The 24,107-nt window shown below is 37.8% G+C and overlaps 1 protein-coding gene across 1 annotated transcript in view; it reads right to left on the bottom strand.

Moving 5' to 3' along the window:
- Positions 1-5,624: 5,624 nt before the first annotated feature.
- The window catches only part of Itfg1 (integrin alpha FG-GAP repeat containing 1), a 162,729-nt gene continuing 144,246 nt past the window's right edge, over positions 5,625-24,107 (bottom strand). Inside the window, exons 15-18 of the mRNA XM_090357681.1 lie at positions 12,262-12,386; positions 11,476-11,558; positions 8,224-8,341; positions 5,625-5,904 (exon numbers count right to left, since the gene is read on the bottom strand). Of these exons, the coding sequence (XP_090213807.1) occupies positions 5,845-5,904; positions 8,224-8,341; positions 11,476-11,558; positions 12,262-12,386 (386 nt within the window). The 3' untranslated portion in view covers positions 5,625-5,844. The remainder of the gene's footprint in view (positions 5,905-8,223; positions 8,342-11,475; positions 11,559-12,261; positions 12,387-24,107) is intronic.

Below are 24,107 nucleotides of genomic sequence, written 5' to 3'. Positions count from 1 at the left end.
TATTTTTGTTATTTCTATCCTTCTAGTTATTTTAGAATTAACTTTTTCTTGCTCCTCTAGGTGCTTCAGTTTTTTTAAAGGTTATTTACATGATCTTCTTCTGTCTTTTTTAATATGCGCTCCTAGTGCGATAAATTTGCCTCTTAGAACTGCCTTTGCTGTGTCCCATAAGTTCCTTTGTGATGTTTCTTGATTGTCATTACATTCAAGGAATTTTTAAATTTCATTTCTGATCTGATCTGTAACCCAGGAGTTGTTCAGAAGTGTGTTGTTCAGCTTCCAAGTGATTGAATGTTTTTTGACTTTGACTGCATTGTTTAGAAGTAGTCTGACTCCACTGTAGTCTGATAGAATGCATGGGATTATATCAGTCCTCTTGTATCTGCTTAAGTTTTCTGTATGAACTATTATATGATCTATTTTGGAGTGTGTTCCATGTGCTGCTGAAAAAATGTAAAAAGTTTCGCTGTTGGGTGGAAGACTCTGTGTGTATCTGTTAAGTCCAGCTGGGCTATGGTGTCATTTAAGTCGATGCTGTCTTTTGTTGAGTTGACCTGTCATTTATTGAGAGTGGTGTATTGAGGTCCCCGACTATGATTGTGTTTGAGTCTATCTTGTTCTGTAATTCTAAGAGAGTTTGTTGGATGGATTTGGGTGCTCCCGTGTTGGGGGAGTAAACGTTTGTAACTATAATATTATGGGCCTGGATTTTAACCTTTACTAATATATAATGGCCGTCTCTGTCTTTATGTACTGATTTTACTGAGAAGTTAATTTTCTTGGAGATTAAGATTGCTACTCCTGCTTTTTTGCATGGTGCATTGATGTGGAAAATTTGTTTCCATCCTTTCACTTGGAATTTTTTTCTGTCTTTGGTGGTGGGGTGGGTCTCTTGGAGGCAACATATGGATGGGTGGTGTTACTTAATTCAGTCTGCTGTTCTATGTTTTTTGATTGGATTGTTCAACCCGTTCACATTTAGGGAAATTATGGAGAAGTGGTCAGTGTCCATTGTCATTATTTATTTTTACTTCTAAGTTTCTTTCTGTCTCCTTTCCCCCCCCCCCTGTTTTGGGTTTAGTGAATTATAGATACTTGCTTCTTGATGGGGGTTCTTGATGTTCTACAATTTGTTCGCGATTAATTAATATTTTTTGTAACGCTGTTTTAGTGTGTATGTATTCATAAAGCTTCTCTTTGGAGTGAAATATTCTTGTTTCTCCCTGAAATGTAAATGTTAGTTTTGCAAGATATATCAGTCTAGGTTGGCAGTTGTCAGTCTTCAGGACATCAATGATGTTTTTCCAAGCTTTTCTTGCATTTAGGGTTTGCATCGAGAGATCTGATGTAATTCGATTTTTTTCCCCATTGTAGTATAGCTCTTTCTTTGTTTTTGCAGCATTTAAGATCAGTTCCTTGGTATTCAGGTCTAGTGTCTTTACTATGATATGTCCAGATTAGTTCCTTCTAGGATTTGCCTGTTTGGAGTCCTGAAACCTTCAATAATGTGAGTATTTTCCCTTTTGAGGTTGGGGAAGTTCTCTGCTATGATTTTGGTGAATAAGGGTTGCATTCCTTTGTCCTGAAATTCTGCGCCCTCATCAATCCCTATTATACGAAGATTAGACATCTTTGCTGCATCTGCCAGTTCCTGGAGTTCTCTCTGGTGGATTCTGACTGATTTTTCCAAGGTGGTGATTCTCTATTCCAGCTCTTGTGTTTTATCTTCCGTTCCTGATGTTCTATTCTCCATCTCAGTCAATCTACTGCTTAATGCCTCCATTTTTGCTTGAAGTGTGGACACTGAGCTGATCATGTCTGCTGAGAGGGTATTGAACTTTTCTTCCATTTTTCTTTTGAATTCGAAGAGTTCCTTGGAAATTTCTTGCTTATGTTTTTGGAATTCAGCCTTAATTTCATTCATCATTTCCAAAATCATCTCCTTGATGTGAGTCATATTTCGTGTCTCTTCAGGTGTCATTTCTTGGGATGGTGACATCTCTCTCGTCCCTTCGCTCTTGTTTCCTTTTGGGCTTTGCGTGGGACTTTGATTATTTATGTATGTCGTAATTTGTCTTTGCGCTCTCCTAGGCATCAAGAACTGCTGTTGTAGTTCGCTCTGTGTTCGGTAGGTGGCGGTCTTTACTTGGATTGGGACTGGTGGTTCTGGGAATCTGTGTAAACCTGTGTCCTTTGCTTACTAGGTCAGAGTTTGTAGTTTTTGCAGATATTTGGCCTGTTCCCAGTGGCTGTGTGCTGCTGCAGGACTAGCTCTCAGCCCAACCAGAGGCCTCACAGTGGGCTCAGTCTGCTGGGCGGATGGTTGGTTTTCCTGCACTGCTTTCAGGGGCGGCCCCCTGCCAAGGGTCTGAACTTCGGGGGTTTCCAGGATCTCTCAGCTGGACCAGCTGGTTTCTGCTCTGTTCCCAGGGGCGGGGCCCAGCCGAGGACGTGGACTCCAAGGGCGGAGCTGTGCCTTTCTTATTCTCAGAAGGGGAATTTGGCTACTGGTCTGCCCTTCGGTTCCCTGCTGTGTTTCCGATTGTCAGAGAGTCTGTGACTGTGGGGGGCTGTCTTCCTGGGGATTCCCAGCTGGAGGGTGCCCACCTCAAGATTTGAGGGGGACAGATGCTGGCTCCTAGAGTCCTGCACACCCCACCCACTGTTGGAAGGCAGGGTCTCAGCGCCCCCTGCTCCCCAGATGCAGTGGCCTGGGAGAGGAACCTGTTTGGTGGGTGAGCTGGGACACCTCTTCCCCCTTTGGTGGGGTGCTGGGTCTTAAGCGCCTGTCCGCCTGTCAGTCTCCGATCAATGGCCTGGGGGAGGAGGCTGTTGAGAGAAGGGACAGAATTCTAAATTCCTTGCCCCCCTGCACTTGCCAGGCGGGGTGGAGGGGTCTGAGTTAAGTTCTATAGCTTGCCAGCAGCTCTGCTTTCCAAAGGGTTTGGGGACCCGCTGGGCTACCCGCTGGGCTACGCACTCCTCTGCGTTTGGCTGTGAGCTCTGTGGTGTTGGAGAATCATTCACTCCCCTTGGATCTCAGCTGCCGCCTGTGTTCTGCGTCTGGGTTCCGCTGCTTGCTGGTGGTCTGCGCTGGTTCCTGGGTCTCTCTGGCTCTTTTTTTTGTCAGTCATGGGGCTTAGACTTGGCCAGGGAACTGTCCCTGAGCTCTTCAGCTCAAGGATACCGCCCTAACCATTGAGCCTTAGCACCACTTCTGGTTTTCCAGTGGTTAATTGGAGATAAGAGTTTCAGGTCTTTAGTGCCTGGGCTAGCTTTGAATTGTGATCCTCATATCTCAGCCTTCTGAGTAGTTAGGTTTACAGGCATAAGCCAGTAAAATCGGGCCTTTCATAGGAGATGTGAAGTACATTTTTTGTCTGCGTCCTGCCCTGGACTTTCTCCTGGAAGGCTTTTTGGGGTGTGTTTTATTTTTATAATTTTAAATTAAACTTTGAAAATAGACATAGCAAGAGCAAGAAAAGGGGTGACATTGTCCTAAAAGAAATACATTCATTACCTGACTTATGTAACTGTAAGACTATTCTTTTTTTTTTTTTTTTTTGCTGGTCCTTAACTCAGGGTTTGGGGGCTGTCCCTGAGCCTTTTTGTGCTCAATGCTAAGTCTGTACCACTTGAGCCATAGCACTACTTTTGGCTTTTTCTGAGTAGTTTATTGGAGAGAAGAGATTTGTGAACTTTATTGCTCTTACTGGCTTATTATCCTTAGATATCAGCTTCCTAAGTAGGTAGGATTATAGGCATGAGCCACCAGCACCCAGCATAAATATTTTATTCTTGATGGTGAGTTTAGACATCACATCTTAGCATCTTCAAGTAGTGGTCTGTTTTTTGTTTTTTTTTTCACTCTCTGTTTCTGTGGTATTTTTCCTCTGAGGTAGTCCTTTTTCTATAAACTTGTAAAATGATTTAGCTGAGTACATACCTATAAAAATAGCTATTTGGGAGGCTAAAGCTGAGAGGACTGTGGTTCAGGGTACTATAGGCAGCCAAGTTTGAGACCCTTTCTCAAATGAAACCTGGGTCTAGGGGTTTGCAAGCTGTTTCCCTTAGCTAAGATGGAAAGTTTAACATAGGATAACAGCCTAACATAGCCTAACATGGATCATGCCTAGGTTTATGCCCAGGAAGAGAGAACCCATCTCAAAAATATATGGTGAAAAACAAGGCTGGAAGCATTACTCAGTGCTCAGAGTACATGTCTAGAAAGTGTTGAGGACCTGAGTTCAAACCTCAGTACCTTCAAAACATTAAAAGTCTTATTTTTATTCATTTATTATTATTACTATTATTATTTTGCTAGTCATGGGGCTTAAACTCATGGCCGGAGCACTGTCCTTGGGCTCTTTTTTTTTTTTTTTCTCAAGGCTAGCACTCTGCCACTTGAGCCACAGCACTACTTCCAGCTTTTTCTATAAATGTGGTATTGAGGAATCAAACCCAGGTCTTCATTCATGCTAGTAGGCAAGCACTCTTACCATTAGACCAAACTCCCAGCCCAACGTCTTATTTTTTTATACATTACCCATGGTTATTCCCTTTTCAGTTTGGGTATTGTGTGTTTATTTTCTTTTTCTTTCTTGGTATAAAGCCTTCTTACTGTATATTGAAACAGATCAGGAAAGGAGAAAAATCCTATCAACTTAGAACCCAATGTTGGATTGTCCGGGACAATCAGGACCTTTACTTCGATCTCATGGTCCATACAAGTTAATGTCTAAGGTCACTGCATGTTGCAAAAGAATTATTTAAAAATGCACTATGACACTGTGTTCCAATAGAGAATATTTATTATGACACACTAACATGCTTATATTCAAAGTAAACTGAACACATACTGATCACAGGGAAAAATAAAAACATGAGTAAATTATTTTCATTGATATTTTTGTATTTTAGAAGCCATCACATGTTCAAATAGAAAATCATTAACCTTGATATGTAAACATTTTTCTCAATTTTAGATTTAAGACCTCTTAAAGTACATTTTTTTCAATGTGAAGGTGACAAAATAAAATCTGCACTGAGGTCTGAATGTAATTGGCTTTGGAATCTCAAGCCCATGAGAACAGTGGTGTGCTGGCAGAGCCTCTGCCTGTGTTAGGATGACTTCCAATGGAATGGAACACTCTTCACGAATCACAACTTTTAGCTAATATGTAATGTTTTGCGGGTGAGCTACTGAAAATTTCAAGTTTTTAAAGACAAAGGTAATTAGTTGCAGACATCTAATAAAATCATGTAAAATAGTAATAGTGATAGCTTTCTTCACGCTCACATTTTCTGTGTACTGGGCTAAGCACTTTACACAAGTTCAAGGCAAGTCTGTTATACTGTGATGCCAAAACCAGTTAATCATTGCATTATATGCCATTCACAAGAACTTGCTCTGATGTCAGGAAGGTGACTGTTTAAAACTTTATCTGTGATTCATTTACCAAAGAATAATTTACATTTTTAGAATAAGAAGCAAGAGTGATTTAAGTGGAACAAAAAGCATTGCTCATTTACATATTTTTATTTACATGTCTTTTCCATCATTAGTACTCTAATAAGATTATAAATACACAGACCCCAGAATACATGCAACACATTCCACAAAAATGCACAGTACTATTGAATCAAGAACCCAAATGACTATATACAAAGTGCTTTAAATAAAGGACCTTGTAAGACATTTAGATCATGTTTAATATGTTCTAATAATTTCCAAGGGATGCATCATTTATAAATAATATTCAAAATCTCCTGTTTCCCTTTGTCAGTAAAAACTTCGTATTTCAGTTTGTCAGAAGAGCAGAAGTTCCACTACTCCCTGCCAGGTCACATAGCATCAAAATGAAAGCGATGGGCTTCTTGTCTCTTTTCTCTATCATCTGCTTTCTGAAAAAGAATTTTATTTTTTTTAATTTATTTTTTATTTTTTTGCCAGTCCTGGGCTTGAGCTCAGGGCCTGAGCACCGTCCTTGGACTTTCTCAAGGCTAGAGCTCTACCACTTGAGCCTCAGCACCACTTCCGGCTTTTTTCTATATGTGGTACCAAGGAATCGAACCCGGGTCTTCATGCATGCTAGGCAAGCACTTTAACCACTAGGCCAAACTCCTGGCCCCTGAAAAAGAATTTTATAGTTGTTTATGAATGATAAATATTTGGAAAACACATTTCTGAGATGCAAGTGATTAATTAAAATACTCTCAATAATTAACAGATAGTAGGTATGAACTTATCTCTTGTGTGTGATACTGGACCTTCAACTCAGGGCCTTGCACTTGCTAAGCTGGTGCTCCACCAAGTGAGCCATATTTCTAGCCTGTTTTACTCTGATTATTTTTGAGATAAGGTCTCAGTTTTGACCCAGGTCAGCTTAGATTGCAGTCTTTCTCTTTATGCTTCCTACCATAGCAGAATGATAGGTGTGAACCACAATTGCCCAGCTTTTGGCTGAAATGAGGTCTCATGAACTTTTGTCTGTACTGGCTTCAATTTGTGATCCTTCAGTTTTTGCCTACCACTAGTGCCTAGGATTACAGGCACTAGTGACTGGCACTGGCTTATGATACAGTTACCTTATGATACAGTCGTTTACAGTAGCTATCTTTTTTTATTCATAAGCTGATTTATTGAATTACAACTCCCTTGTACAACTTATAGTAGCTATAATTGTTTTTAATCAACAAGAAATGTTCATTAGATAATTAGCTTGTAATCATTCATGATTCTATATGGATAGAATCAATGAGTGCACTTTCTGCCCACTCTTAACAGATGATACCAATGAATCCTAACAAATTATATCAACATATATGAATTATTCATTTGTTAATCTTACAGATTCTCATAAAAATGATCATTTTTATATTTTGTTCTAAGAATGTAAGGACCAGAAAGAAGTAAAGTAAAACAACTATAGTGTACTTTAGGATATAAAGTAAAAAACAGTTGCTTCTAGCTTTGGGTGAGAAAAAGAACACTGGAAACAGTGGTGGGACACTCATTCCAAGTGGGAGGAAAGGTGGGCGACTGTAGGAACCATGGAAGAGCATGACATCAGAGAACGGGGGGGATTCACAAATGGGCTGTCTGCCAAGGAGATTCTGGCTGAGGCAAGAATCAGAAGGGCAGCTGATTAGTCTTGTGGGTAAGAAAGAGGAGACAGGAGGCTTTTCAATTCTGATTTTGAAGGGTTTGACAGGAATCTTGGTAGAGATGGAAATGAGGAAGACAGGGAGGGAGACTAAGAGGGAGAGAGAAAAGGAGAGAGAGAAAGAGAGAGAGAAAGAAGGAGAGAGATATGAGAACATTCGTATCTTTTGGTATAATGGAGGCATGCTTTAGATGGACTTGGCAGGACAGCATGGAAGAGCACAGTGGAGAAGAGGGAGAAAGCAGCAGACAGCACAGAGGGAGCACAGCTCCACATGGTGCTGCTTCATGCCACACCTTGCAGTGTCACACCATGGAGTGCCACACGTGTACGTGGCCAAGTATATACTTGCATTCAAACTTCGGTTTTTAGCCACTGCATCGTAATTGTTCCAAGCCTCAAGAATTTAGGCTTTTTATCAGATACCTTGCAAAATGGTAAAATTAATTTCAAAGAGGAAGAGCTATGGAAAATATCAGATTATATTCTAATATTTATGGGTACAATATGTAGGGTCTATAAACGTTATGATACTGTTTCGTCAGTGTGAATGACTGGAAATACAATGGCATAAGGAACAGATAGGATTAAATATGATGATTAGAATTAGCAAAAAATGTTTGTGATGATATGCATGACAAGCTCATGACATTAGATAGAATAAAGGAAACTACTTTTTTGGGGGGGCATCATTGGAACTTGCTCATGATATATTTACCACTATTTTCTTCATTTAGTGACTCTAGGGATCAAAGCCCTCACACATATTAGGCATGTGCCCAACCACTTAGATACATCCTTAACTTTTTTGTTTGCCAGTCTTGGAGCTTGAACTCAGGGTCTTGGCACTGTCCTTGGGCGTTCTCAAGGCTAGAGCTCTTCCACTTGAGCCACAGTGCCACTTCTGCTTATGTGGTATCAAGGAATCAAACCCACAGCTTCATGCATGCTAGGCAAGCACTCTACCACTTGGCTATGCACCCTGCCTTTTAATACTATTTTTTAAAGAGCAATACATTGCTGTAATACATTAACCATTTCATTTAAATAAACAAACCTTTTCCTGCCAGTGTAGAATGCCAATGATTGTCAAGATGAAAACACAGACCCCGATGAGTGCAATAGCAGTGAGTAGAACAATGTTACTTGGTGTCAGATATAGTTTGGCACTCCAGCTGTAGGAAATAAAACATTGCAATTATAAAATGTAGCTTAATAAAAAGTTTCAACTGAGACTAACTCCTCAAATACATTATTAATTAATGAAAACTTCATTCATTAACTCATTTATCCTTCTAGCCATTCATTATAAGTAAAACAAATCGGATTGAAGCGTTAAGATCAATGAATCAACAGAGCTCTTATTCTTCTCAGAACTGAAGTATGTAGTGGTGGGAGGACACCAGGGAAAGCAGAATTTTTGAAGAGATATTTTAGTAATATCTTTTTTCAGGGTTTGATCCTTTGAGAATTATTTTCAGTAAACTTACTATTGGTTCTTTTATTTTTATTTTTTTTATGTGGGTTGTGGGCTTGAACTCTGGGTATGGGCACTGTCCCTGAGCTCCCCAGCTCAAGGCTAGCACTCTACCACAATTTTCTGGTGGTTAATTGGAGATAAGAATCTCACGGATTTTGGTGCCCAAGCTGGCTTTGAACTGCAATCCTCAGATTGCAGCCTCCTGAATAGCTAGGATTACAGGCATGAGACACCAGCACTCAACTATTACCATTTGTTCTTTACAGTAAACTTGCAGCAATCCAAGACATATTTTTTGCATACTGATTTTTTGAATCCTAAGTCTATAAAACTGTGATCTTGCTAAGCTGTCAACTGCATCTTTTATTTTCACCTATTACACTAACTAAAACAACTATATGTCTGAGTGTCTATAAATGTATAACTTCCACAATTTCTGTGTCACATTGGAGGGTGTGATGTAACCTTGTCTGGACTGAGTGAGAGGCAGGGAATTAGTAAAGTATACTTCTGTGTGTACTTTCTGTGTGTGTTGGTGATGTTTCCATAGAGAACTAGATCATAAGGCTCTGATCTAATGAGTGCACGAGTCCCTTAAAGTGATGGTGTTATCTAGAGGTAGGATGAAAAGAGGGCAAGACATGGGGTCTAGCTGGAAGAAGATGAGTATGGCTTTTGGGGGCTACATCTTGCCTTGGCCTATTCCTTTTTCTGCTTCTGGTCTGCTGTGAGGTCAGGAATCTCTTCCAGCAACATCGTGTTGGCATGATGTTCTGCTCAAGTGCACAGGGCAAAGGAAGCATGGCCCAAACCTCTGAAACTGTGAGCAAAAAATCCTTCCTCCTATCACCTGTTCCTATCAGACATGTGGCTACAGTGACAAGAACGTAACCTATACAGAGTATTTACATTTTGTACGATTCTTCATGTTAAGACCTATAGAAGTAACTTTGGTACTTTATGAAGACTAAAGGCTGTAAGCATAAACCGAACTAGCTTTTCTCTCCTAAAACAGTACATGTTACCGATTGCAAATCATGAAAATCCTGACATTGCAAGTGGTTATACATATTCTTTTATTCTTCCTGGGACCAGAAAATGACTATACTTTCATTTACAAAATTTAATAAAGGTAAGATCATTCTGATGAATTGCAAATAGCTATTGATTTATTTGGGGATAATTAAAGTTTATTGACCCATTAAGTTAGCCTCTAGTCAATCTCAAATACACCTCAAAGTAAAATCAATTTGAGTTTTATTATGTACATAAATTTGAAAAGAACAACATTTTAGAACAAGTAAAAGGAACATGAAAAATTTTGGGTTTAATAGAAGAAAGCTATTTTCAGAAATTCAGAATGTTAAACTTATTTATTTATTTTTGCCAGTTTTAGAGCTTGAACTCAGGGCCTGGGCACTATCCTTGGGCTTTCCTGAAGGCTAGAGCTCTACCACGTGAGCCAAAGCACCATTTCCACTTTTTTCTGTATAAGTAGTACAGAGGAATCGAACCCAGGGCTTCGTGCATGCTAGGTGAGTACTCTACCAGTAGGCCACATTCTCTGTCTGAGAAGGTTAAACTTAAAAAAAAAAATGAACTCTAGAATATGGAAACAATAGGTTTATCTTTGTGATTGTTGTTCTTAATATATTATGTGGAGTTATTTCTTTTCTCCCTTATGTTAATCTCACATGGTAACTATATCTGACTCTGTTATCTGGTATACTGTATATACATTTATTTGTTTATTTGAAATAGGGAAGGGAAGAGGGAAAACAAGATGAGTAGGAGAGGGTAAGGGGAGGGAAAGGGGGAAGAACATGAGAAGGGGTATCAAGTTTTGAGAAGTAATTCACCTACTACCTGATGAATTTAACGGTAGCCCCTCTATACAGCCTGGCTAGAGTATAGGCATTTTAGTAATATAAAAGTAAGACAAAAAAGTCAGTACTTAGTTGTACACTTGAATGCAGTTACACATACCAATTTCTTGCAAATTCTTTCGGAGATAATAATGTATGAATATATGCATATATTTTCTTTAAAAATGTCATTTTACTTATTTGACATACTTTTCTGCATCATGCATTTGTTTTGATGCTTGCTATTCCATATTAAGTGAGTTCTCTACAGTCATATGGGAAAAAAATGCATCAATTGATTCTAGGTATCACTGACATCACCCACTCTAAAATTCCACAAAGAACAGGGCTGAGAGTGTAGTTTAGCGGTAGAGTGCCTGCTTGGCTTTGTGCAGACTCTGAGTTCAATTACTGGCACTTTGAGAAAAAGATGAGACTTTGTAACTAGTAAAAATGAAACTAATTTATCTAAGCAGAATATATCAAAATCTTCAATTAATTAAACTGCTTTAATTAATTCATTTATTCATTCATTTTTGCCATTACTGGAACTTGAACTCACAGCTTTATGTTCTTACTAAGCTTTTTTGAACATGTTTGTTACTTCTACCACTTGAGCATCACCTCCAGTACTGACATTTTACTGCTTTACTGGAATAAGAATTTCAGGATTTGTTTGCCTTGGTTGGCTTCAAACCTTGATCCTCAGCTCTCAGCCTCCTAAGTAGCAAGTATTACAGTCATGACACATCAATACTGGAAGCCTGCTTTGTTTTCTAGTAGGAACAAATTTGTTCAGGTACCTTTTGTTAGGTGTGGTTAGTCATTTAAAATTTGCTACAATCAAATTAAGTGACAGGCTCTCATGAGAAGAGAATAGGAAGATGATAGTTGTTAAAAGTTCTAATTGTATGTACAATTCAAAAACAACAGCTTCTACATTCATTTTAAGCAAGGAAATTACCTTCGCGGAATATTGTGAGGGTAGGGAATGACAATCAACTGAGAATTTGGAATGATTGCAGTCCACTCTTGTTTTCTTACTGACTGGAAAAAAGTAAAAAGGATTGACACCTAAAGTATTTATGGAACAAAATTATTTTCCTATATAAAGCAACAATCTCAAGTGTTTTGATAAGCTGAAATCCTAGGTAGGAAATAAGAAATGTTCATGTATATTTATATATGTATTTGGTGCAAAATAGGGCTGACGTAAAGTTTTCTAATCTTTTTAGGGCAGGATTGTTAAAACATCTTCTGAATTCATTCACTCAGTAAATATTTCTTACACACTTAGCAGGCATTATTTAAAGTGATAAGACTAAGTTTTGCTTATAAGTTTAGAGAAGACCAACAATGACACATTATTTTACATGTTATATTTGTGTTTAGCATATACATAAATAGGCATATACATATATATACATGTATATATGTCTTTTAGTTATGTTAGTAAAATATTCTCTATATTTGTTAAGTGATGACAAACGTAGGAAAAAAACAGGAAGAGAAGATAGGAAGTTGTGAAGGGCAAAGAAATGAAAAAAACTAATATCGTCAACCATGATATTCTCTATATAAGATAAGCTAAAGAAGTCAGTGCCAGTCAATACTTTTATTCTTGAAAGGTAATAAAGACACGTGAATTATTTAAATTCAAATTTTACTGATTTCAAATTATTGAACTCAAATATTAAAATAGTAAGTATTAAAAACAGAGTAGTTAGACACAAACTAAATTCTTACCTACCTTCTCCCCAGATGGACGAGGAATGCCAACGTGAAGATGGTCAAGAAAATTTGCACTTCGACCTAAACCAAGTACACTGTATGGCAGCTGAAGAGCTAAGTGTGCTGATTGGCTGAGCTGTGCGGCTGGGGTCATCCAAACAAAGCAAAGCAAAAATCATTGCTGGAAACACTGCTCTCATTAAATATAGCCATGAATTCACATAATACAGAATTCAGGTAATACTGCTTATTCTTAAGGCATAACAATGTGAAGCAAACATTTATTTGATTAATATTAATAGTTCATACCTACAATATGAAACAGCTTTGATTGAGTTTTCATTCACATTCATTTAACATTACCCATTTAAAAAGGTACAGTTAAATGTTTTGAATGTATTCAAATAGTTTATCCTGAAATACCATAATACATACATGACACTTGAGTTACTTAGAAAAGAAACTCCACACCAGCAGTGTTAACTTGTTTCCTGCCACCACACTTTTAGGTGTAAGGAAACTGCTTTCTTCATAAACAGTGCCCTAAAACATTGTAAGATCTGTGTTATTTTATTTGATTTGATTTTAGTCAATTGTGGGGCTTGAACTCTGGACCTGGGTGCTGTCTCTGAGCTCTTCAGCTCAAGGCCAGAACTCTACCACTTGAGCCACAGTGCCACTTCCAATAAGGTCTGTTTCAAACTGGTTTCTTTCACCTAGCTTAATGTTCTCACTATTCAGCCATGCTTTAACACTTCATTGTTTAGCTTCTACATAATACTTCATTATATTACAGACACTACATTTTGTTTCATTAAGCAATTTGATTAATGGATATTTGAGTAATTTCCACTTTTTTGCTATTATGAATAATATTAATGTGGAATTAATATATTTTTTTGTATCTGTTTGTTTTCCTGTCTTTTGATTACAGACCTAAAAGTGGTTAACATCATTATGAACTGTAGATCTGTTTTCTAAACTAGCTAGAGCATAACTTAATGGGAGAAATAGCAATGTTCGTCAAGTATGGTTGGTAGAAATTAATTGTATATTTCAATATACAATCACAACACACACTGTGGATGCTCCCCACACAAAGAAATTGCATGAGGTGATGGAAATAACATGATCTGATCATGTACACATTGTATACTATACTGAGACGTCACCTGCACTCTCTTTTATAGGTTATTATTATTTTTTTTCAGAGCTAAGGACCAACTCAGGGCCTCACGCTTGCCAGGCAAGGGCTCTTCCACTTAGCCAAATCCTCAGCCCCTCACTGTGCTCTCATAAATATGTACAATTACTTTGTGTCAAATAATAAGGTAGCTCCAATTCATGTTCCTACCAGCAGTGGATGGAGAAGCTTCCAGTTGTTCCTCATCGTATTGTCTTTTGGTTTATACCACTTTAACTGTGGTGAAATAACAGCCCACTGGATATTTTACTCGAATTTTCCTAATGATGTTGTTTCTTCTTAGGCACTTATTGGTCATTTGTATCTTTATATATGATTATCTTCCTTTTTCTGTAAACTTAGTACTGGATTTTAGCAATTAGAATCTTTTCTTTTTCTGATAAGTCTAAAAGTCTATCAACTTGTTAATGATAGATTTTTTTTCCTTTACTGAAAGGGATGTTAAAAATCACTAGGAGAATATTTTGGAAATTCATAAATATGTGGAAATAAAAATATCCAAAGTAGGGCCGGGAGTTTGGCCTAGTGGTAGAGTGCTTGCCTAGCATGCATGAAGACCCGGGTTCAATTCCTCAGTACCACATACATAGCAAAAAAAGCCGGAAGTGGTGCTAAGGGCTCTAGCCTTGAGAAAGTCCAAGGACAGTGCTCAGACCCTGAGCCCAAGCCCAGGACTGGCAAAAAAAAAAAAATATATATATATATATATGTCCATATATATATATATATATGTCCAAAGTAAAAATTGGGATGAAAAAAAAAGTCACATGAAATTAGAAAATATTTGACATATATGTAAAAAAATACAACACACCCAAATCTATAAAGTACAGCTAAGAGACAGTTTTATCCCCTACAGTCATAGGGATTGAAAACAGGGCCAGGGTACTATGCTGAGCTTTTGTGCTTAAAGCTAGTTCTCTACCACTTGAAGTCACAGCTCTAATGCTGATTTTTGGTGGTTAACTGGAGATAAGAATCTTACAGACTTTCTTGGCCAGGCTAATTTCAAACCCCGATCCTCAGATCTCAGACTCCTGAGTAGCTAGGATTACAGATACGAGCCACCAACACCCTGCCGCTATAACAGTTTTTACAGTGAAAGTTATTGCTTGGAAATGCCTATTAAATAACAAGTTGCGGGATGTTCTCCTTTCCCCCCTTCTTGCTTTCCTCTTCCTTCCCCTTTCCTCCCCATCTCACTACCCTACCCCTGCAACTTTCCCTCTCTTCTCTCCTCATCTCACATTATCTTTTCTTGGGATCTCATTACGTGGCCTAAGCTGACTCAAAACTTCTTTAGCACTTGATCCTCCACTTCAGCCTCCTGAGAAGTTGGGACTGTAGGGGAGCACTTCCACGTCTGAAACCATTTATTTAGTATTAAACCATCTACTTCTTATTTTAATCTTTCATGCATTTTGGGGCTCTTTTTAAAGTATGTACATAATCAGTGTGCATTTTTCTTTGTTCATTCCAATTCTCATTTGTATTTGTTTCATTTACATTCATTTCAACTATTGTAAGACAGTATTATATGTCTACTATTTGCTGTTTATTTCATGTATCTTTTTTTGGCCAGTCCTAGGGCTTTGAAGTCAAGGCCTGAGCACTGTCCTTGGGCTTTCTCAAAGCTAGCACTCTATCTCTTGAGCCACAGTACCACTTTTGGCTTTTTCTTTGTATGTGGTACTGAGGAAACAAACCACTAGGCTAAACTCCTGGCCCTATTTCATGTATCTAATGTCTAGAAAATTCTTTTATTTTTCCATTGGTGCTTTGTTTTATTAAATTTTCTCTTTTTCCACCTGGATTTTGAAATGGGGTCTCAGTTTGAGCTCTTGAACCTCCTGAATGTTAGGATTACAGGTGTACACTATCACCACATCTGTCTTTTAAATCAGATAGATTCTACATGAAAAGATACATCTATATTAGCTTACATATGTCAACAGTTAATATTGTCAGCGATACTTGCTGACTCCTGTGGATTCAAGTCTAGTGTCACTCAGGTCAGCCTGAAGAGCCCCCTATAGTTTTCAGATATCTGCTAGTGTTAAATTCTGCTTCTGATTATCCTTCATTTTTGAAGGATAGTTTTGTCAGATATAGACTCTTTGATAGTATTATTTTCCCCTTTCTTTTTTTAGCACTTTGAATGTGCTACCTACTGCCTTCTAGCCTAGAGGCCAGATAATGAACCATCAGCTGTTAACCTTATTGAAGATGTCTTAAATTTGATGAATTATTTCCAGAAGCGATTTCTTCAGTTTGACTAGGATATATGTGAGTATAGATGATTTGTGAGCTTATTCTGTTTGGAGTTTACTGAGCTTCTCAGATATGCCAGTTAACACTGGGCATGAAGTTTGGGTGGATTCAGTCATTATTTCTTCACATAGTCTTCCACCTTCTTTCCGTTTTTTTTCATCCTAAAATTTCTGTTACAAATATTGCTATGACTGATGGTGTCTTCCCAGGTCTTTCAGACTTTTTGCCCCATAATTCCAACTACATGTTTGCAATTGATGCATAAACAAGTTTGAAATTCCTTTTGCCAACTCAAATCTGGCTTTTTTCTATGTAGGTGGTACTAAGGACTCGAACCTGGGTCTTCATGCATGCTAGGCAAGCACTCTACCACTAGGCCAAACTCCCGGCCCTGTTACTGTGCTTCCCCCCCCCCCAATATATTTTTTACTGTTACTGTGCTTTTTAACTACATAATTTCTTCTTCTTTTTTTTTTAAAGTACAATGATTAAGGACTGAACTCAGCACTTTATGGATTAGGCAAGTACTAATTGCTCTGCACTCCCACCTGTATTTGACTTAAAAATTATTTCTATTTATCTGTTATATGTAGTTGGGCAGTTATATTTTACACATTTTCTATAAGGCAATTAATACAGATAGTTGATTTATTCTCTTTTAAGTTTTGTTGAAAATTGGACTGTCTATGATATTACCTGTATATCCCCAGACTTTTTTGTTTTTGTTGTAGCTTGTGTTTATTTATTGAGTTTTTATGGGCTGACTTTTCTAATTCTGTACATTGAATATTGTTTGAAGAGTCTGCCTCTAAATTTTTTTTGGTTATTTCTATTTTAAGAGATCTTGTCTTAAGTCTAGCATACTAGAGGGATAAATAAAATTGGCTCAATAAAATTTAGTGGCCAATGATTAGTTATAAGATTTCCTTAAATATATGGCCTCTGTGTTATCTACCCTTTGTCCAGAAGACTAGAATGGGAAAGTAAGCTTTCAAAGCTTAGGTAGCTCACAGGACAGCCGTACCTTTCATTTCTTGCTTGAACATCATCTCAAGGTCAGTCAGAATGATTCTACACATTTAGTCATTTTTTTCAGATCCCTAAGAATATGCTTTTTTTTTTTTTTGCCAGTCCTAGGCTTGAGCTCAGGGCCTGAGCACTGTCTTTGGACTTTCTCAAGGCTAGAGCTCTACCACTTGAGCCTCAGCACCACTTCTGGCTTTTTTCTATGTATGTGGTACCGAGGAATTGAACCTGGGTCTTTGTGTATGCTAGGTAAGCACTGTACCACTAGGCCAAACTCCCGGCCCTATGTTGTAGTTTTTTGAGTAATTATATAGTTTTTTTGAATAGTTTTTTAGGATTTTTCTTTTATATTTTAGTCATTAAAATATTTTGGGGGGATTTGGTATGAGCTTTTGAACTCAGGGCTCTATATAGTGTAAAAATGAGATAAAAAAACCCATTTTTGTGTTACTTTGAAGAGAAAAATAATTGTAATAAGTATTTGTTAATTTCAAACTGACAACCATATATCAACATCATTTAAAATCAAGGAAAGAACATTCAAAGAAGCCAAGGTATAAACAAAATACAATCTGCAAGTAAAAACTAAAAAAAAAATTAACAGCCAGGCATGGTGGCTCATAGGAGGCTGATATCTAAGGATCTCAGTTCAATGTCAGCCTGGGACTCTTATCTCCAATTAACCACTACAAAACCAGAAGTGGTGCTGTGGCTCCAGGGATAGGATGGTAGCCTTGAGCTGAACAGCTCAGGGGCAGTGCCCAGACCCAGAGTTCAAGCCCCCTAACCGACAAAAACAAAAACAAAAATTAATAGACACTGAGCATTTATAATGTGCTCCAAACTGTGGCAAGTGTTTTCTTATGTATTAGCTCAATATGTTTTTACAATAACAGTATGAGAATGATATTTGTACATCAAGAGGTTGCACAATTTCATTACAATAAAAACCTCATATAACAGTAGTTGTAACTTTGTAAAGTTATGGAGCTGGGACTGAATTTCAGTAGATTAATTCCAAATCTGACACCTTTCACCATCACCTGAGCTATGTTTAGGTGCAAAGGAAATGTGATATTTGTCCTACTGTTCTATAAAAAGGACTTCTTAAGACAGGACACAACAATCTTTTCCAGTGATTCTTGTCTTTTTTTTCTTTTAAACTATTTGCCACTGTAGTATTTATGGGATTCTAGATGTGATCTGGGTACCTATACCATTTTATACCTAGTCAAGGATTTCGGTTAATGTAGCATTTGTTGATTCTTACAAATCAGGCTAGTGGCCCATACTGGTGTGGTGTTCATTGCTGTGGTGTTTGAGCTCACTGCTAGGGCTGTTCCGTTCATACCCAAAGCCTGGGCTATTTAAGCCTTTTGCAGGATGAGGGTGGTTAGTATGGTAGGCCTTTGGTGAAGAATACCAATACACTGAGGAAGAATTTATTTATATGCTTGCATGATAAGGATGGTGAAAAGTGTTGTGAATATGGACTGCCTTTTGTCTATACGAGGACATGGATTCAGGTCTTCTGCCTCATTTCCGATGGCTTAAAAGGGTTACATTGAAAATTTCAGGACTTGCCTTATTGTTTGTAGGGTAGACACTAAGGCAAATATAATCTTTGTGTTCCATACTATGTAATTTCTGGCTTTTTCTGTTTATGTGATACTTAGGAATCGAACCCAGGCATGCTAGGCAAACACTTTACCACTAGGCCATGCTCTTGGCCTCTTGTGTAATTTCTGAATTACACTTTCTATATAAGAAAATAATAGGTAGAGGACAATAATTCTCTGTGGGAAGAACAATAGGTAGGGGATAATTCTCTGTGGGAAGACTAATTTGAGAAGGGCAAGCTAGGTAAATACATGAATGACAGAGCTTAAGAAAAATGAAACTAAGACTTGGAAGGAAAAATATTACATTCAGATAGTTTTGATCTAAAAAAATGACTTCATGGGGCCGGGAGTTTGGCCTAGTGGTAAAGTGCTTGCCTAGCATGCATGAAGACCTGGGTTTGATTCCTTGGTACCACATACATAAAAAAAACGGCAGAAATGGTACCAAGGCTCAAGTGGTAGAGCTCTATCTAGCCTTGAGAAAGTCCAAGGACAGTGCTCAGGCCCTGAGCTCAACCTCAGGGCTGACAAAAAAAAAAAAGACTATATTCATACATCTATCTATCTATCTATCTATCTATCTATCTATCTATCTCTATCTATCTATCTATCTATCTATCTATCTATCTATCTATTTTCCTGTATTGGGTCCTCTTACTAATGGACATGACACATTCCTTTCATGGCCTGTTTCATAAATCAGACACATGTGTAAAGGAACACTTCACTCTGTGATAAAATTACATATCTAAGATCTATGTTGACTTAATGTCTCTATATAACCTTCTAGAGTTTAAATAGTTCAGTGATTATCTTAAAAACAACAGAGGCTGTCTCTAAATAAATGCATAGTCCATGCAGAGAAAATTGGTTAATACCTTTATTTTATTGGGGAAGTATTGGGGTTTTTAACTCAGGACTTTTGAAGTGCTAGGCAGACACTCTATCCCTTAGCCACATCCTCAATCCTCTGCTCTGATTATCTTGGAAATAGGTTTTCACATTAGCCTGGGTCATTCTGAACTACAATCCTATTTATATTTCCCATTAATAACTGGGATGAGGAAATGGCGCTGTGGCTTAAGTGTTAGAGTGCTAGCCTTAAGCTGAAGATCTCAGGGACAGTACCCATGTCCAGAGTTCAATCCCCACCACCAATCCAAAAACAAACAAACAAACACAACAACAACAACAACAACCACAAAAGGCTGGGATGATAGATGCTTGCTTGATTCTGCTGTTCCTATTGAGATTAGGTCTCAGGAATTTTTTGCCTGGGCTAGCCTTGAACTATGATCCCCTGATCTCTGTCTCTCCATTAGTTAGAATTACAGGTGTAAGCCACTGGAGCCTGTCATGTTTCATGTCTAGGCAGTATAATAGTTCATTGTATGGCTAATACCACATATAGTTTATCCATTAGTCAATACATATTTGGTTTACTTCTGCTTTTTGGTTATTATGAGTAATGCTACTGTAACATATATAACTATATAAACATTCATGTACAGGTTTTTTATGTAGACATATTTCTGTTTCTCTTGGGAATATGGCTAGGAATAGTATTAATGAGTCTTGGACTAACTCTACACTTGATTTATTGAAGACTTGTGTAGTTTGATTTTGATAATTTTTTTCTAAAAAATTTTATTGTAAAGGTCATGTACAGAGGAGTTACAGTTATGTAAGTAAGGTAATGATTATATTTCTCCTGCTTCTCCCCCTCACTCCCCTTCGATAGTTTCTTTACTATAGTTTAATGCTCATAAGCATATAATGATAGAATTGTAAAAAGCTATTGGTAATGCATATGAATACTGGAAGGGGAAACAACACAAGAAATCCCCAGCTCTTAGAAAACCAAACTGTATTAGGTATTATTGCCTTTGGCATTCCAGTTGTATTAGGGAGGTAAACTTTTTTTCTGATTAAGAAAAAAAACAACAACAAAACAACGCCTGGTTTCCAAAGTGGTCATAGTCTTATAAATGAGTGAAATAGGAAAGCTTTGTTTTTGCCTCAGTGCACTTCATTTTACATGTTGGAAGACCTACACCTCTATGAAAGGCAAAACATTTTGCTGTAAAGGATCTTCTTTAGTAACACTAACAAAAAAGCACAGAAGAGTTAAACTGATAGAGATAAAATAGATGCCTAAGAATTTACCAACCAAAGGTGATAGGAGAGTTTCTAATTTCACATTGCAAATCAGGTTTACTGTCACATGTGACTGAAATAAATAAATGTTCGTTAGACCAGGAAGCTGTTACATGTTACTTAATTTGGAGATACCTGGAGGCAATCACTAGACCTAAGATATAAAAATACTTTAGAAGTGCTTGATTCTGAAAACTCATTTCTTTTGTTTGTACCTACTGGTGGACATGACTAAAGCTGTGACTAGGGCTTGGAGTTTGGCCTAGTGGTAGAGTGCTTGCCTAGCATGCATGAAGACCCAGATTCAATTCCTCAATACCACATACACAGAAAAAGCTGGAAGTGGTGCTGTGGCTCAAATGGTAGAGCTCTAGCCTTGTGAAAGCCCAAGGAAAGTGTTCAGGCCCTGAGTTCAAGCCCCAGGACTGGAAGAAAAAAAAAAGCGCTGACTATAAGTATGTTCTTTTAAACTCTGTTGCTCTGGGTGTCTTCTCCTTTCCTATCCCCACCACAAGATCCCACTCCTTTTAATACTTTAGACAATGTTGATATTTTCATCCTTGTAAATTCTTTCATATTTGTCTCTTTAGCAAAGAACAGTCCATTCTTTATCATAATTATTTATTGCTGGATAACATACGAACCTTACAGTTAGTGTATTTTGGCTACAAGTGCTTTGGTCTCAGATTTGGTGAGCTTGCTGGCCCGTTCCTGCTGGTATGGACTAGGCTTACTCAAGTAGCTACACTTTCCTGGTAGGTTATGGGGTGTATGACTAGGAGGGCTTCTCTTTTTATTTTCTTTCATCCTCTAGGACACTAGACTGGGATTCTTCACACAAAAGCTCATGGTAACATGCCACAAAGGCAAGTTCCAAAGTGTTAAAAGCTTGTGTCATGTGTCCTTGGCCATACATGCTAATCTGGGAGAGGAGTAACTATGGTTATGGGTACTGGGGAGGGGCATTTGGTATAGCAACTTGAATATTACAGCAAAAATCTTTTTTTTTTTTAAATTATCTTTGGTTTTTGTCTGTCATGGGACTTGAACTCTGGACCTGGTTGTTTTACCACCCTATCCTTTGGGCCACAGCACTACTTCTGGTTTTCTGGTGATTAATTGGAGATAAGAGTCTCACAGACTTATTTTATTGTCGGGTAATGTATAGAGGGGTTACAATTACATTTGTGCATTACTGCTCACGCATGGATACCCCTTCTCATGTTTTTATCCCGTTGTTCCTTCCCCCCTACCACCTCCCAATCATCTTGTTTTCCCCCCTTCCCTTCTCATAGACTTTTTAGTGCCTGGGCTGGCTTTGAACTGTGATCCTCAGATTGCAGCCTCTAAGTAGCTAGGATTACAGGGGTGAGCCACCATGCCCGGCTTTAAAATGATCTTTTAAAGAAAGGGTCTTGTACTGTTGCCCAAGCTGTCTTAAACTCTTGGATTCAAGTAGTCCTCCGACTGTATCATCTTCCATAGCTGTGATAATAGATAGGCATTACTCTGCTTGGTTAAAACTGTATTAAAATTTTTTTCTTTTTGCTTTTCGGTTTGGGAAGTTTGAACAGATATTTCTGTCTTCAGGATCACTGATAATTCCCTTTGCCATATCCAGTCTGCTATTGAGTTCATCAAAGGCATTCATTTCTATTACACTCTTTGATTTCTGGCATTTTTTCCTGATATAATGCTTTGCATATAACTCATAGTTATTTTACATTTATAGCCTTATAATTTCAACTTCTCTGGAATATTTGAGTCTTTCTGTTGATTATTTTGTCCATGTAGACTGTTTTTTTTGCTTTTGCTTTTTAGAATGCTTTGTAATTTCTTGCAATAAGACCTGTATATAATGAACTGAGTTAAAATAACTCAGGGCCTCCTAAGTGGTCAGTTGGATTGAGTCCCTAGCCCTTTTTGTTTTAGTAATAAGAATATGTACAGGAACAATGAAAATTATTTTAGGGTTTTCTCAAAGCTATCCCTTAATATTTAGTGTTTTTTGGTGGAGATATTTTCTATGCATATCAAAATAATAAACTTTTCAGCCACTATGCTAAAATCAGGAGTGGAAAGTCATATACTACTAATATGCTTGTAAAGGCATTCCGTTTCATCTTGAAAAGTATATGGATGAGAAATTTCTAGTTATGGTGATTAGGGTAACAATATACTTTATAGCTGGCACATTCCTAATAATAATATAATGGTGTATATATTTTGTGTTTTTCCACTTTAGTAGTGGAAATAATTCTTGTGGTTAATGATATATATTAACATTTTCCTCCTTATCTAATTTGCCAGTCACATTCTATACAATTCATGTATCCCTATGAGAAAGTAATTTCCATATGAAAACTTTTTTGTTTTGTTCACTCTGTACAGCTTACATGTAAAAAAATAATAGCTTACTAGTAAATAAATGTGTTGAATAATAATATGTCTGGGAGTTTGGCCTAATGGTAGAGTTGCTTGCCTAGTATGCATGAAGCCCTGGGTTTGATTCCTTGATACCAAGTGGAAGAGTGCTAGCCTTGAAGAAAGCCCAAGGATAGTGCTCAGTCCCTGAGTTCAAGTGCCAGGACTGGCAAAAATATAATAATACATCAAAAGCAATGATATCATGGACAGTGATGTAATGGTTGCTTTGGGTTGAATGATCAAGGAAGGTTTCTCAGGAAGAAACATGAATATTCCCTAATCTAGGGTTTAGTCCTGTAAGGTTATAGAAACATTCCAGCAGAAGGTGATAGTAGCTTGTAATAGTGGTTGGTAGCAGTGATGGAAAGACTATGGTGTTATGATCACCTGGAAGTTTTCATGGAGGTAGTGCAGGAAAGGGGAACCCAAGAATCAATCTAGTCATTGTTTTATCTCAGCTATGTAAGAGGTAGAGATCAGGAAGGTCATATTTTGAGGACAGCTGGGGAAGAAAGTCTTTCCATTTCCTTACAAATGGGGCAATGTCGTTCTTTCTGATAGCAGGATAGAATTCCATTGTGTATAAATACCACATCTTGTTGATCCACTCATCAACTGAGGGGCATCTTCTTCCTTAATTTTTTATACTCAAGGCTAGTATTCTAGTGGCTTGAGCCACTTTTTTTTTTTTTTTTTTTTTTTTTTTGCTGGAGTCTCATGGACTTTTCCTGTCAAGGCTGTTTTCAAACCATGATTCTGAGATCTCAGATTCCTGAGTAAGCCAGGGTTACAAGCACATAAACTGGCTCTATTTCCTTATATAATTCTGGTGGGTGTCAAGTGCAATCTTATTGTGATCTTAGTTTTTGTTTTCCTAAATGATTAGTGCTATTTCATGTCCTTTTATTTGTTTCATTTTTCGTGGGTCATGGGGTTTGAAGTTGACCTGGGGGTTTTACCTGAGCTCTTCAGCTCAAGGCTACTGCCCTACCCTTTATCCAAGCCCCATTTCCAGTTTTCTAGAGGTTAACTGGAGATAAGAATCTCAGGTCCTTTTGTGCCTGGGCTGGCTTTGATCCTTGATCCTCAAATCTCAGCCTCCTGAGTAGCCAGGATTACAGGCGTGAGCCACTGAGCCCAGCTTTGAATTTAATTTTT

Source organism: Megascapheus bottae, chromosome 24 (assembly GCF_031878675.1).
Source record: "Megascapheus bottae isolate mThoBot1 chromosome 24, mThoBot2.hap1, whole genome shotgun sequence".
Lineage (NCBI taxonomy): Eukaryota > Metazoa > Chordata > Mammalia > Rodentia > Geomyidae > Megascapheus > Megascapheus bottae.
This window is presented reverse-complemented; position numbering and strand designations above follow the sequence as displayed.